General features: G+C 38.2%; 1 protein-coding gene and 1 long non-coding RNA gene across 4 annotated transcripts in view; both read right to left on the bottom strand.

The window, feature by feature from the left end:
• Positions 1 to 9612, bottom strand: part of cert1 (ceramide transporter 1) — a 43153-nt gene extending 33541 nt beyond the window's left edge. For all 3 annotated transcript variants that reach the window (XM_022676657.2, XM_022676658.2, XM_022676655.2), the window contains exons 1-2: positions 9004 to 9612; positions 5575 to 5709 (exon numbers count right to left, since the gene is read on the bottom strand). In XM_022676657.2, coding sequence (XP_022532378.1) covers positions 5575 to 5709; positions 9004 to 9141 — 273 coding nt within the window. In that variant the 5' untranslated portion in view covers positions 9142 to 9612. The remainder of the gene's footprint in view (positions 1 to 5574; positions 5710 to 9003) is intronic.
• LOC125782409 (uncharacterized) overlaps positions 1 to 16175 on the bottom strand; it is a 113395-nt gene that overhangs the window by 75114 nt on the left and 22106 nt on the right. The window lies entirely within an intron of this gene.

A 16175-nucleotide genomic window follows, 5' to 3' on the forward strand; every position in this document is an offset into this window, starting at 1 on the left:
TTCACCTATTCTCTCTTTATTCTGCAATCTCTCTTTCTTCCTCATTCTGCTTCCCCTCCTCCCTCCATCACTGTTTCACCTACACCTCTCTACCTTCCTGCTCATTCTGCCTTCAATCAAATCAAATCAAATCAAAGTCAAATTGCTTTATTGTCACATAAATTTGAAAAAACTGAAAAAGCAGGAGATTGCTGGTTTGAATCTCGATTTTGCAGCTTGCCATCAGTTGCTGAAGCCCTGAGAGAGCACAGCTGTCCTTGCTGTTTCTCTCTGGGTGGGTACAGTACAGTAGATGGCGCTCTCTCTTTCCCCTCATCACTCCTAGGGTGATGTGGATCAGAACAAGGCTGCGTCTGTGAGCTGATGTATCAGAACTGAGTTTCTGCGCTTTCCTCCGAGTGTTAGCGCTGTGATGCTACTCAGTAATGCTACAGTATCAGCAGCGGTTCTAAAAGAGGCGGAGTCTGACTTCACATGTATCAGAGGAGGCGTGTGCTAGTCTTCTTAACCCTCCTGGTGTTGGAGCATCAACCACTATACCTATGTTTAGAAATGGGAAAGGCTGTACAAACAAAAATCTTAATATTCATAGTTTTTGTTCCAACAAGATCCAAAAAGCAGGAGCCTCTCGTGATGACAATATGAGGATGAGATTAATCACATCGGCTGTTAAATAAATAAAAACGTTGTGTGAGAATAATTATTGCTTTTTTATGTTTTTTCCAATTTAGAAATAGGTATTGTTTGGGTATCAAAATTTTTAAAACTATACCTCACATCTTACACCTCACAAAGACTCAACAGAAAACAACCATTTTTCAACCAAAACTCTGCTCTGTAAGAGTGTGTGTGTGTGTGTGTGTGTGTAAATCCTGCTCACGTGAGCCTGATTCTTGGCGTGCAGTCTGACATTGTTCACATTCAGCAGGAGATGAAAGTGGAGAAGGCCTTCTATGAACGCTTTTGTTTTTCACAGCGAGAGCAGAATCCTGTACACAGATTTACACACATATATACCCCACCCTGGGCAAAACACCCCCAGGGACCACCACCACCCATTTACACTGAATGTATACGTGTGATAATGTTACTGTAGTTTTTGTTACGTATTATTTGTCAGCTTTCTGTGAATAACCGTGTGTTTATAGTGTGTAAGAAATCTAGCTTTGAATGAAACAGATGTTATTAATGCTTTCAAATCTGATATACACAAATAAATTGAGTTTATAAGAGTAGTATTACTAGGGATTCAAAAACAGATTTTCAGCGGTGGGGACCTGTTGTGGATCAGATTATACAGTAAGAACTTTTATTATGTGTTTTACCTATTGTTAAACTTTATTCTCCATCCTTTATGTGTACATTTCTAAAAGCTAAAAAAAAAAAAAAAAATTATCAGTAATTTTTTATATCTCTTTTAGGGGTGTGCCATATCAAAATCATATGCAATAATACAATTTTTGTTGTTGTTGTTGTTGTTGCAGTACTGTATTCTTGAAATATTTTTTTTTTAATTCAAAGTTTTGTCAGATTGCCAAGAGTATTGTTAACTCAGCTAACCTTAGTTCTCTCCGCTTAAATGTCAGCTAGCTCGCCGCTAACGTTAGTCTGTTAGCTAGCTTACCGCTAATGTTAGCTAGCTCTATGCTAACCTCAGTTCTCTCCCCAGTAATGTTAGCTAGCTCTACGCTAATCTTAGTTCTCTCCCCATAACGTTAGCTAGCTCACCGCTAACGTTAGCTAGCTCACCGCTAATGTTAGCTAGCTCACCGCTAATGTTAGCTAGCACTACGCTAACTTTAATCATCACCCCAGTAACTCGCCGCTAATGTTAGTATGGGCTTTCCCACTGGACTTAAACGGACTATCTAAAAATGTAATACCTACAGCAAATTTACAGTAAATTTAAAACAGACAATTTAAATTTTAATTAAGACATTTTAAGCCTTTTTAAGGACCCGCGAGAACCCTGAAAAATACCATAAAACATTGTGATATTATTTTATGGCCATATCGCCCACTCCTATTCTGTTATACTTTTATTTATTTTGGGTGTGAAATCAGAGTGAATAATGCAAAATACTGGAAAAGGAAAACGTAAAATTGGATTTGTATTACATTACAATAAAATTATCCTAAATTATGTATTAAATTACACTAAAATTGAGAGGATCTTCTGCTCCTACACACCCTCAGACACTCTGAAAGGACAAAAGGAGGCCTCAGCAGAGAAAGACTGGAGGACCGAGCGTGTGCCTGGTACTGTAGGTTAATATTTACAGTCCCAGCGAGAGGCTGGTGTAAAGTAAACAGACTCAGATGTGTACCTCATTGAGTTTACCCCTCCAACCGGCCTGTCTGTAAACAAACCCTAACACCATTTTTCACTCACAAACTCCAACATGCAAAACACTGCCTCAGAAACTGGAACAGAGAGAGAGAGAGGAATGAAGGGATGAAAGAGAGAGAGAGAAAGAGAAACACACAACAGTAGAGTGAAAGCACTGGCTAACAACTCTGCGAGATAAACCACACGTCCAGAGGCTCGGCTCTCTTACAAAACAATCAGCGCCTTCAAAGTGGCGACACAAAACTACAGGAGGTCGTTTCACAACTTCAGAACTCACAGAAACTGAGGACAGTCCAGCAGGAACTGGGGCTGTGAGATAAATCGTAATCATATGTGTAATCATCGCTAATCGCAATGAGTTTTCACAATAAACACATTAAGAGCTGTGACAATTCGTATGCAGCAACAGAGGGAGCTCTTCACAACGTAGACTGTGCTCACATGACATAATAAAACTGGAGGCAGAGTGAAGCAGAGTTAAGGAGGTACACAGTCCCGCAATAGAATATATTATTATTATTATTATTGTTATTATTTTTATTATTATTATTATTATTAATGAATCTCCTCTAAATTTTCGGATCTTTTCCATCTTGCAACAAAAGTAAGTTGCATTAAACCATCAGATTTTTGTTACAAGATTAAATAAAAAATTAAGAGAAGATTATTATTTTTATTTTTTTCTGTCAGGGTTCATACACATTTTAACCAATACATACAATCCATGATTTTTTTCATGATGTTTTCATGCCTTTAAGGCAATTTTCTTAATGACCATACGATTTTTCAAACATTAGTGCAGACAAGGACAAAAATTTAACTAAACTAAAAACTAATAAAACAAAAAATTAACTAAAGCTAAAATTAAAACTGATTATAGTAGGTCTAAAATTAATCTGATAAAATGTTGACGCACAATCTTCAATATGTGTAATCAATAAAAATGTGTGTCAGATGCTGAGAGCTACTTTGCGTGAATTGGCTAAATTATTGAATTAACTCTGAGCTGATTGACGTATTTGTTAGTTTAAAATAGATTTTCTCCATCGATAAACTGAAACACAAAGATTTGTAGAGCAAATTTCCAAGACTTTTCCAGAACTTTATGGATTGTTGTATTTTTCCAAAACTTATCCAGGACTGGAAATTATTGCTATTTTTAAATTCCATGCCTTTAACAGGGTTTTCATGACCCTATGAACCATGTTCTGTTAGCGAAAGGTAGAAATGAAGGCTCAATTTCTTAAATTGAAATATATATATATATATATATAAACAAATAAATAAATAGTGAAGTTTTATACACAATTCTCTATGTTCAAATTTAGCCTGAAACAGTCAGAAAATTTAACTGATAGATGTTACACTGACCCTAGTCAGTAAAAATAATGTAACATTTATTATTATTAAACAACTATTTTACTTTTATACAGCGTGCACTGACAAAGATGCTTTACATCAAAGAAAAACCTACACAAATAAATCAATATAATGAACAAGAAATGAAACACTACACTACACTTCTACTATTTAAATGAAAATAAAAAATCTGATGTAAAAAAAACTGGAACAAAAAAGGGATTGATGAATATCAGGCTCTCGGAGCATAAAGCTCATAAAAGGCATGATCAGCTTTAACAGCCAGCGAGCCAATGGTTAAATAGCTGGACTCCTGAAACAGGAGGATTAAATCAGGGATGCTAATCTGTGCAGAGTCGAGCTCCTCCAGGACGGAAATCAAGATATGCTTCACAGAAAGCCGGCCGCGCACTGCAAACGGTTTAATCATTGAAAGAAAGGGGCAAAGGGTTGCAGGTAAACTTTCAGCTCAACCGGTTTCTATAACGACTAAAACCTTTGCTCCCCTTCCTCTTCCATTCCCCTCCTCCTCCTCCTCCTCCTCCTCGAGCTCCCTTCCTCCTTTCTGGCGGTGACGCAATAAAACAGTGGCAGAGTGTAGCTCGTGGCAGCCCCTAATAGCGTCCAAGCGCGGCGCCGGTCATCTGACTCGATGAGTTAATCTTCACAAATGCACAGAATCCACGTCTCGTGTTGAAATCAGAGCCTGACTCAAATCACAAGGACTCAATTTCCCTTACTGAACCGAGACGCACTAAAAATGCCTGTTCTTTCCCAACACTGAGAACAACAGCGATAAAACAACCACAAGCACAGGTGATAAAACATAAAACAGCCCTCCAGGTGGCAGAGGGTCTGTGTTTGCCAGGTCTGTGTGTGTGTGTGTGTTGTGTTTGAGTGTGTGTTTGTCTGTACGTGTTTAAGTATGAATGGGGGGAAAAATAGGCCACAGTCTGTCTGAGTCTGGCGAGCTGCCCGTGGCTGAGGACAGCATCTCTGCTTCTCTGTCCCTGTTTTCCTCTTAATACCCAACACTGACTCTATTAACCTACCTTATCAAAACACACAGGTTTCTCACTGCAGCCACTTTAAAAATAACACTGTAGGTAAGTGGGATCCATCCTGTGTGTCAAAATATAAGTGGACATCCTTGTTCAATTCATGTGAATTTGAATGTGAATTTCAAAAAGAATCTCAACACAGATTGAATATTATTGAATACTAACAACGTGATAAGGCTTTTAGAACCTAAAAGCTGAAGAATTGTAGAAAAATCTACATATTACTGTATTTTTCAGACAATAAGGTCCACTAAAAATTATTTAATTTTCCAACAAAACATAAGTGCACCTTATAATCCGGTATTAATTCTACCAGTAAGGTTGTAAGGAGCAGTAACGCTAAAGTACAGCATTATACAGGAGTTTTGGCAAAATTTCTCCAGTACCAAAGCTGAAGCAGTATTAGCATTAGCAGCTAACCACACTAAGCACTAGCTAGCACTAGTGCTTAGCTGCTATTGCTAATGCTGCTGCACCCAGCCTTAGTAGAAATCTGGAAATCTAAGCTTACTTTAAATTAAACAGAAGCGCTTTACTCACCCAAATAAACATTTTAACATTCAGCACTCGTTTGACTTTAAAAGAAAATGTTTTTTGTTTTTTTTTAAGAATTACGGTTTTGTTAATTTAACTCAACTTAGCTTAGCTTTACAGCGGCGAGACTTGCCTAATCATAAAAAAAAACATGCCGACATCCCTGTTCCTTACTAGTATCGCATAATGCAAAAATACATTTCAATTCTAGAATTGAAACAGCTGCAATTTCTATGCTAAATGGATCTTTAGATTTCAGACTAGACTTACCGTGATCACAGCCTTGCTGAGGCACAGTGAGCCCCTGCACCCGTACTCCCTCTCATCCTGAGATTTGTAGTAGCTCAGAGTGTTGTTCTTCAGGACCACCCACCGGTCCTGCCATCCGTGGATGTAGTTAGTCCACTGTGTGCAGATAGAGAAGAACAGTGTTAGAGCAGGCAGACATCTTTATGGAACCGCTGGAGAAATTAAACTCAATTAAACTCAATAACATACGATCATAATTATGTCACAGTATCAGGAGGAGACTGTCTGCGTAAGTCTGCGTTAATAAAATTATTACAGCTTCAGCTTGCTGGTTGCTCATGATTGGTCCTTTTTTAGATTTTACGAATTATTTAAAAATATATGTTTTTGATACTGACATTTTACCATATTTGACAGTATTTTGGCCTCATATGACAGCAGATAACTGCATGGATTGCATTGCAAATATGATCACTAAGAGAAAAGCCTTGCCTATAAGCATTTGGAAAGCTCAGCAACTCAGCCATGAAGGGTAGCATAGTGCAGAACCAATTATGTAAAATCTTTAACAGACGTGTCACAAAATCACCTGTAAATATAATATGTACCTGTCCCAATACTTGTTGCATAATCCATGCATACTGTATAGTTCATGGCTGCCAAATATTCTACAGTTCCACTTTAGAGTTTCATTGTACTAAGACCTTATATAAGACCTTATACTGGCATGGAATCAGCAACGTTTTGGGTTGCGAACCAAATTTTCAACCGTTTGCCACATTTCCACCAATAAAAGTAGGCTTCAGAACCAGGAACATTCATTTGTTCGCAGCGGGAACCAAAAGAATACTAGGTTCTTCAGCATGAACCGTGACTGCTTCTGCAAAAACAGCAAAAGCAAGCAGCCTGGCCTTTTTTCACCTCCACAACCTGAGCATGAACTTCCGAGCAGCTGTTTACTCTCCACTCCAGCAAAAGATGCTCCACATATGAGCTGCTAACTCATCTATTTCCCTTTATAAAGCTACGAGTCTCTCGTGGTACAGGTGTCGTTTATACACATATCAATGTGTGCATATGAGACAGCGTTTCAGGAACAGATTTGTACACTTTTCTTTCATTACACACAGATACAGATCACTTACATTTGTGAATGTGAACCGGCAAGATGGCCAGATCTGATCTGAGCAAAAAATCTGATTAGAGTAATGTGACTTTTTTTATATGAACGTATAATGAATAATATGTTTATGGTTTTGTTAACATAAGAATTCTCACATTCCCTAAAATAGAACCATGTGGGTCTTCAGAGGAAAAGCTAAAAGCAATAGTTTCTGTATGATGATACATAATCCAATAATAAGCCTTGCTTCCATGCAATCAACTAAACCACTCTGGTGCATCAGTGACTCAGGTGCTGCCGGACTTAAAACTGTCACAACTCCTGGAATACGCACGACTCAAACAGGAGATCCAATTACAGCAGCTACATCTGTCCTCCCTCCACGCTTAAGCACTGAAGGGGGGTTTCTGTAATGACGTTTGAGTCGACCCATTTGGTCCGCCTGGCACCATCAGCGTTTAGCTCAGCAAGAGCTGCAGCACTCCTGCCTGGAATTTCAAGCAGAAGCTGCTTCGGAGTGACCTGCAGTAACCCCGGTTAGTCTCAGACAGCTCGTCCAAGCTCAGCCTGGAGGCGAATTTCATTCAGATCTGTTGCTGCCTGTCAGTTCAGCACTCTCGCATCTCTGGCATTTGATCTGAGCAGGTAGGAAGGAAACCGTGAGCCCTCAGGTGTGTTAACGGCCTAACACATAACAGTTTTAACCTGAGATTAAAACGAAGAATAAAAAAACTAAGAAGAATTTACATATGATTTAAAGACAGATAAAAAACACTTCATACACATAAACATGCATGACTTTAAGAGCTAAGTAGGTCTTCCACAAAGCCCCAGCTGAATAGGTGCATTATATTATCAGCTGTTTACACAGGCTCAACCTTTTAAAACACAGACTGGAAGGGAAATTCTTTGGATTATAGCAAAGATTTCCAGTCTTTTCTAAGGATTATTCCTGAGGGTTTTTTTACCCCTTCCCTGCTGGATTATTATTTTACACACAGTAATTTGCAGATGTTCCTAAATACTACACAAAAAGGCTTTCAAACCAATATAACAGATTATTATTAAGGTTTTTTGGCTTTTCTACATCAAATAGTTCCTGACGTTTTTGGCCTTTTTAGCTCAGATTTTATCGGGAATTTTGACCTTTGTTTAAGGTTTAAATATCACCCTTTTCTACATATCATTCTTTGACCTTTACTACTTTTCATCCTTGTCTAGAGACTGTTCTGCCCTTTGACTATAGTTTATAGATTATTACTGAGGTTTTCTTCCTTTTACTAGAGAATATTATTAAGGTTATCTCCCTTTTACTTCACATTGATATTATTTTTGAGATTATAGGCCTTTTGTATCTCAGTTTATTATTGAGGTATCTGCTCTTTGACTACATAGGTTTTTAGCCTTTAAATACAGAGTATTGTAAAGATAATGGTAACATACTTTAACCACAGATTATTATTGACGACATCATCCTTTAAACTAGTAGAGATTAGTAGAGTTATTGTCATTTTAACCACCAAATATTATTTTGATTTTCACCTTGTTTATCATTGACTATGTTTGAGGTTATAGGCTTTTACGACAGATTATTACAGAGTTTTCTGTCACTTAACTACAGATATTTATTGAGGTTGACTTTATGTAGGTTTTCAGTCCTTCAACTACAGAACTACAGAAGTTTACACCTTTTTACTGGTGATCAGCTCATTTTTATAGTTTTCCTTCTTTAACTACAGATTATTACAGCTGGTTTCTCTCCGTTCCTTACAAAAGGTTATTATATCCTGGTCCACACTGTTTTTATACCAGAATATTCCTGAGTTATTCCCTCCTTTGACTACAAACTGGGGGTTTTCCCTCTTTTATTACATATTTTACAACTAGGTTATCACTATTTTAACTACAAATGATTAATTATTACAGATTATTACTGCTTATTTCTCTTTTTTCGTTACAGAAGGTTATTAAACTTTGGTCTACACTGTTTTTATACCAGAATATTAATGGGGTCTTCCCTCCTTTTACTACAGACTGGGTTTTTCCTTCTTTTACTACAGATTATTACTGAGATTATGACTGTTTTACTACATATTAATGCTGGTTAGCTAGTTTAAGGCTTAATTTGATTTTCTTCAATAATATAGCTGAGAATTTCTCTGTTTTTCCACACGTTTAGCTCGTGTTATGATTTGAGCTCAACCTAAAACAAGCTTCTGTTAGTCCTGAACACTTTGTTACCTATCTAACCTACCCCTCTCCAGTGACTCCTATATCTCCTATCTGCCCGGTTTTACCCCAGGCTCGGGGTGTGTGGGGTAACTAACCTTGCTGAGGACTCCGCTGAACTCGGCCACCCCGCCGTGCGGCCCCGGCTCGGTCTCCAGATCCTCCTCCGAGCCCGAGGAGTTCCAGCTCTGGTTGTCCGACATCTGCTTCCCGTTGGGCAGCGGACTGGAGTTCATCAGGAGCCGGGGGTGAGGAGCGAGAGCTCAGCGAGGAGAAAACCGAAAACCCTGGACCCGACCGGACAACCAGGCATCTAATACCCCTCCCGAAATCAAGCTGAGGCCTGGGGGAGCTGGAGGACAGCGGCCGGGCTCAATTTCATCAGAATATCGGCGGATAAACAGCGCGAGTCTCTCCGTCAGTCAGTGCTTCAATCCGTTAGCCCGCTGTAGGAAGAAGCTAACAGAGCTAGCAGCCAAACCCGCCCCTCAGCTTCAAAAAACGGGCACACCTTTCCGCGAGGTCGCTACAGACCGCCTGGAGCGGTAATTACAGCACACTCACGAGTCATTCAGCAAAATTACACAGAATACGCTCACAGAAAGCCGAGAAATCCGGTAGAAAAACGAGATGTTTCTGTGTTTGAGAGGAGAAGCGAGCCGCGCGTTTCAGCTCCTTAAGCCAACGCCATCTTCACTGTGTGGAGAGAAACGAACGAGTCACGCTGAGGAACCGATTCTCTAATCAAGGATCCGATTCACTGACGCTCAACCGAGTCTAACGCACTGTTGAAACGGATCTCTACTGAGCCCCTAAGGTGACATCATGTTAAAACATATATATAATAACGCGTGGCCACGACTTATTCATGCATGGAAATGAGAAGCTAATGCATGGGGATGAAGCAATTAAAGCATGGGAACTAGAACCTAATGTGTGGGAATGAGATAATAAAGTTGTGGGAATTATTTAATTCAGGCAAGGCCACGGCTTATTAAGGCGTGGGAGCAAGAACCTAATAATGCTTGTCCACAACTTATTAATGTGTGGGAATGAGATCCTAATGCATGAAATAGAGATATTAAAGGCAAAGAAATTAGATAATTCAGGCCACAACTTATTAAATTGTGGGAGCAAGAGCTTAATAATATGTGGCCACAACTTATTAAGGCAAGGAAATTAGATCCTAATGCATGGGAACTAGATAATTAAGGCATGAAAACAAGATAATTAAAGCCCTCCTTTCCTCCTTTCCTAGCAGTTTCTAAAAGGCTCTCTACTGAGCGTCTAGGATGACATCATGTTAAAAAATATATAATAATGCATGACCAAGACTTATGAAGGCTAAGGAAGGTAAACAGATCTGCATACTGTCTGTGTCTGAGCCAATCAGTTTTTAGTATGATAATTAAGTGTCTTTTAATTAGAATTATGCCCTGTCTCACTGCAAGAGACTCCAAAATATCACCATAATTCTCCATTTTCTTACCAAAGATTATCCTTGGATTAAAGGAGTTTTGATGTAATATTCAGTTTCTTCATTGGCATTATTTATAATTATAATAAAAACGTGAATCATCTTAAAGCCCTACTAAACACACCTCAACATCCACAATAGACTACCTCAGGCTTAGCAAGCTAAAAGTTTGAATGAGTCTTTATCTAGTAGTGGGGAAATACCTGTTTATTATCTTTAGATAAGATTAAGTCCTAAGGTCAGTTTTTAGATCAAATTCCGAAAGTGAACTGAATATATAATTCAGCTCTGAATAGGAGAACCTTTAGGAGGAACCAGGTCTACTTCCTCTTCCTCTTGGTCCTGTGGTTAGATGATTGTGAAACGGGCAGCAACAGTGATGTGAAAAGCTTTATCATGATATTTATATCAGGTGTGTAGATGACCTTGATTCCAAACACACCAAACACACCTGAAAGTAGACAATGATAACTAGATAAGTAGAATTAATTGTAAATTAAAAATGCTATTATTCCATTGAATGGACATCAATGGAGTTAAAGTGTTCTTTAAAATCCACACATAATGTCAGTCTACCTGCTCAAGTCTCTTCCCTGACTCCACTGATCACATGATGCTACAGCGTTCTCGCTCTCCAAGTTCCTAATTGGCTCCACCTCCCCTTCCTAGTATATATAACCCTCAGTTTGCTAGGTTTGTTGCTGGGTATTAAATCTAAACCTTCTACAGCAAGTAGTTTATAGTAAAATTTATTACTATAGTACTAAGTAAAAGTACAGTTCTGTGTTATTGTACTGTAGTTATTACAGAAACAGTGGAACGTTTTCAGAGTGAAAGTAGATACAGATACAGTATTTTATTACTAAAGTACAGTAGTGAAGTAAAATAACACTACAGTATTATTCAGAAAATTCAGAAATTATAGTGGGAATATATTTTAATTAATCTAATATAGCCCGCATAAAGAAAACATAGTTATTGTTATTGTTATACTGTGTATGACTGTATATGTCACAAAACAATTTTTATGAATTGACTGACTGAATTAAGTGTTTAAAGGTTTAAAGTATTCAATCTTCCAGAACTGATCCGCCCACATTCTCACTTTTCTGATATATTAAATATTTTTTTTATTTAGGTCTAGTTATACTTTATTTTATTTTTTTTCAAAAACAAAAATTAACAATAAAACATACATTTTAACACAATTCAAAGACGTCATTATACATATTACACAATATTATTATTACTTACAAACAATGAAAAAGGCCTTTTTTTTTGCTTAGAATTGTCCAAAGTATTTTTTTTCTTTTAAATTCAACCATAATCTCTTTAAAAACACTTAAACTTGTAATGTTTAGATTTTCTGTAAAAATTTTAAATATGGTATGTTTTCCATAGTTTACATTTAACCATACAAATAATCAAACAAGTAATTTCTCTTTAAGATTCAGTGAGGCTTTCTTTAAAAAAAAAAAATCCACATTTTATTGCCTTTAGATTATAGGTAATTGTAATTTAATCATTTAATCTGTTTATTTAGGAGCAAAAGGAGGAGCTGTCTGAACTTTTTTGAATCAACGAGTCGATGATTCAGAAGATCCATGTATTTAAAGAATCGATTCACAGAAATGAATCAAACACTCTGTAACTGACGTCTGACGGGCTGTGTGAGTGGAGGGGCGCTGGCTGCGGGATTACGTCACAAACCACGCCCCAAAACAAAGACTCTTGACAGGCAAATTTTATTTTATTATTATTTTTTTAATCTCCGATATACTTTATGAACTAATTATTAATCATTTTTATTTATCATATTTATTTGTTTCATTTATTTGCCTAAAACACAACTCCTTCTACAGTAAAAAAAAGGCTCTAAATAATTAAAATATTAGTATTAAAATAATATAAATAAATATCTATTCAGTGAATCAGAGTGGATAACTGCTGATGAACAGCCCCATGCTCTGAATGGGTCTTTATCTAGTGGTGGGGAAATGCCTGTTTGTCTTGTTTAGATAAGATTATGCCCTCAGGTCAGTCAGCAATTAGATTAAATTCCAAGAACGAACTGAAGAGATGATTCATTCAGCTCTAAACTGAAGAACCTTTAGGCCGGCTCTAGACTGGAAGTGAATGGAGTAACATGATCTACTTCCACTTCCTGTTGGTCCTGTGATTAGAAGTGTGTGAGCTTTTATGTTTTTTTGTATTACCTACAGCTATGAGTCATCATCAGAGACAATAAAGCCAGATTGGCCTTCCTAATTGGTTAAAAAAATGGAAAATATATATACGTATATATATATATATATATAAATTTACAAAACAAACATTGATACAGGTCTTATACTCATACTAATAAGTGTTGCTCAACATTGAGGCGATTGGTTTACCTATCGCTGTGCTCTGCAGTCAGCTGTGGTCAGGTTCAGCCAGCACTAATGGAAACATACTATTATCTGTTAACACCAAAAACCACATCAACTGGTTTCACCATTAGTGTCAAATTCAGCTATAAAAAAACATTAGTTCACTACTATAAAACGCTTTCCATTCCTGCCATCACAACACACCAGGGAGCAGAGTCAGCGGGAGGTGCTGGAAAACAAATACGGAGAATGGATGGATGAACACATAAACAGGATGTGTTATTACATGAGGGGATGGAAGGATGGATAGCTGAAAAGATAGACTGCTGAAACATTGGAGAGATAGATGGTTGGATGGATGGATGGATGGATGGATGGATGGATGGATGGATGGATGGATGGATGGATGGATGGATGGATGGATGGGTTGGTGACTGATGCTGCGTACCTTTTAAACTCGAAGGTCGGAAATGTCCAAGCCAAACTGAACATAGCATTAAAATTAGATTTGAAATTTACATTGCAATTGTGCTATCATTTATTATTAACCATCCCATAACCATCCCTCCTGTTATGTTCTAGGTCAAATTATCCTATTTTTTTCAAGTTTGAAGATCTAGAACAAAAAGTACCTATGTTTTATAACAATATATCCAGTGTGTATTAAACATATTTAAGTAGCTATATGTATCAGCTTGCTCCATGTGTATCGCAAATATGGAAGTACATACAGTATACAGCTCTGGAAAAGAAAATAAGAAAGCACTTAAAATGTATGAGTTTTTTGTATTTAACCAAATTGAAATCCTCTGGAATATAATCAAGAGGAAGATGGATGATCACAAACCATCAAACCAAGCTGAACTGCTTAAAGTTTTGCACCAGGAGTAAAGCAGCATAAAGTTATCCAAAAGCAGTGTGTAAGACTGGTGGAGGAGAACATAATGCCAAGATGCATAAAACATAAACACTGTGATTAAAAACCTGCCAGGGTTATTCCACTAATTATTGATTATTTCTGAACTATTAAAACTTTATGAATATGAACTTAATTTATTTGCATTATTTGAGGTCTAAAAGTTCTACATCTTTTTTTTGTTCTTTCAGCCATTTCTCATTTTCTGTAAATAAATGCTCTAAATGAGAATATTTTTATTTGGAATTTGGGAGAAATGTTGTCTGTAGTTTATAGAATAAAACAACAATGTTCATTTTACTCAAATATAAACCTATAAATAGCAAAAGCAGAGAAACACATGGATGATTCAGGCCCTGTGCCCGTTCTCAGAAAGCGCTGAGTTGAGGTTGTGCTAACAGGTCTGATGGAGTATCATTTAGTGAGTCAGACACACACATTAGTCATGAGCCTAGCAACCGTCCTAACACACACACACACACACACACACACACACACACACACACACACACACACACACACACAGGGACCACTAGCATGAGTCAGTCCTCCGCTCAGCATGAGTTTTACTCCAGAATTCTCCACATAGCTCTGGAGTTAACCGGCCTGCTGTAGATGGAGATTCTCCACATTTCCCACAGTTCCTCAGTGACTCCCCAGCCCCGCCCATCTTTCTTCATCATGTGTAAAAGCTCTCTGACTCAACTCACACACTGTACACTGTAGGTCAGACACGGTCACATGATCAGCCATTCCTGACTACTAAAACACACACACACACACACACGTTGCTTATGTCACGTAGCAGATTTCCAAGCAGAAAAAAGTTTTTTTTCCCGTTTTCTCCCCAATTTACACGGCTAATTACCCAACCCACTCATTAGGAGGGTGAAGACAAGCACACGCCTCCTCCGACACATGTGAAGTCAGGCTCCGCCTCTTTTTGAACTGCTGCTGATGCTGTAGCATTGTCGAGTAGCATCACAGCGCTAACGCTCGGAGGAAAAGCACAGGGACTCGGTTCTGATACACCAGCTCACAGATGCAGCCTTGTGCTGATCCACATCACCCTAGAAGTGATGAGGGGAAAGAGCGCCATCTACTGTACCCACCCAGAAAGAGCAAGGGTTAGGGTTAGCTCTCTCAGGGCTCCGGCAGCTGATGGCAAGCTGTATGAACAGAATTCGAACCGACGTTATAAAGCAAAAAATTCAAGTAATTAACTCTTGATGAGTTCAGCACAGCTGTTAACTGAAAGCCTGAATTCCAGGTGACTCTACATCATAAAGCTGACTGAGAAAATCCAGCAGAGATTTTCAGTTAAAAACTGTCGTCTGTAATTTTGATTTGTTTTCAGTTTGCATTAATAGACAGTTCTATACATTATATATAAGTTATAGATTTACGGCAGTATAACTCTTCCTCTAATCCACTTTACAGTAAAACATTGATTCACAGGTCGCCGGTGGTTCAGTCCTGGGCCGGGTAGGATGGTGCCTGAGGCTGTGTCATGGGTTTGGCCCTCACCGCGGCCTCCTCACAGTCATAAGATCCATGAAGGAGACCACAAGACTTCCATTAGGCCCAGCAGAGTGCCTCCTCTCCGCTAATGCTCCAGATTAGCCATCAGTACTGTGTGGAGAATTCCTGCTCGACTCTACTCTACTAATACTGCTACGCTATAGTCAGCGCCTTTAAAAACGCACCACTGTTTAAAAAGCCCTGTGCTGGTAACAAATACACACTGACACACACATATACACACATAAACACATATATGTATATACATACACAGCTGGGATTATGGGGATCAAGAAGATATCAATAGTAGAATGGCTGGATTACATAATAATAAACACACTGTCAACACACTGTAAACACACTGTTGATTCCTCTAATCCTAAACACATGCTTTATACACACACCTCCTGACAGCAGTAGGGTTATGTGGGTTGTCATGGATTTTAATTGCTACACAACGATTTGCTGTATTTTTCTGCATACTTTAAATACTTTAATTTTCAAAAAAATCGACAGTGCGCCTTATAATTTGGTGCTCCTTATGTATGAATTGTACCAGTCAGGTATTAAGGAGCAGTAAAGCCATTATCTAGGAGTTTCTTTTTTTTTTATTCAGCAGTATTAGCATTAGCCGCTAAGCGCTGGCTTTTTGCCGTTCAGAGGTGAGTATTATCGGCCTGTATTTTGCTTCTGACCCCGGCTAGCACTGCTGGAGCAGCACTAACATTACACGTTAACTGTGCTAGCAATTTAGCCATTCAAAGGTGAGTATTATCGGCCTGTATTTTGCTTCTGACCCCGGCTAGCACTGCTGGAGCAGCACTAACATTACACGTTAACTCTGCTAGCAATTTAGCCGTTCAAAGTATTATCGGCCTGTAACCTGCACGATTACAGTGTTGAACCAAGGTGGAAAAAACTGCTAGCTAATATCTCTCTGGGTTACATTATAGTAACACAGTATAGTGCTGTCAGGTAGCAGTT

Source organism: Astyanax mexicanus, chromosome 17 (genome assembly GCF_023375975.1).
Source record: "Astyanax mexicanus isolate ESR-SI-001 chromosome 17, AstMex3_surface, whole genome shotgun sequence".
Lineage (NCBI taxonomy): Eukaryota > Metazoa > Chordata > Actinopteri > Characiformes > Acestrorhamphidae > Astyanax > Astyanax mexicanus.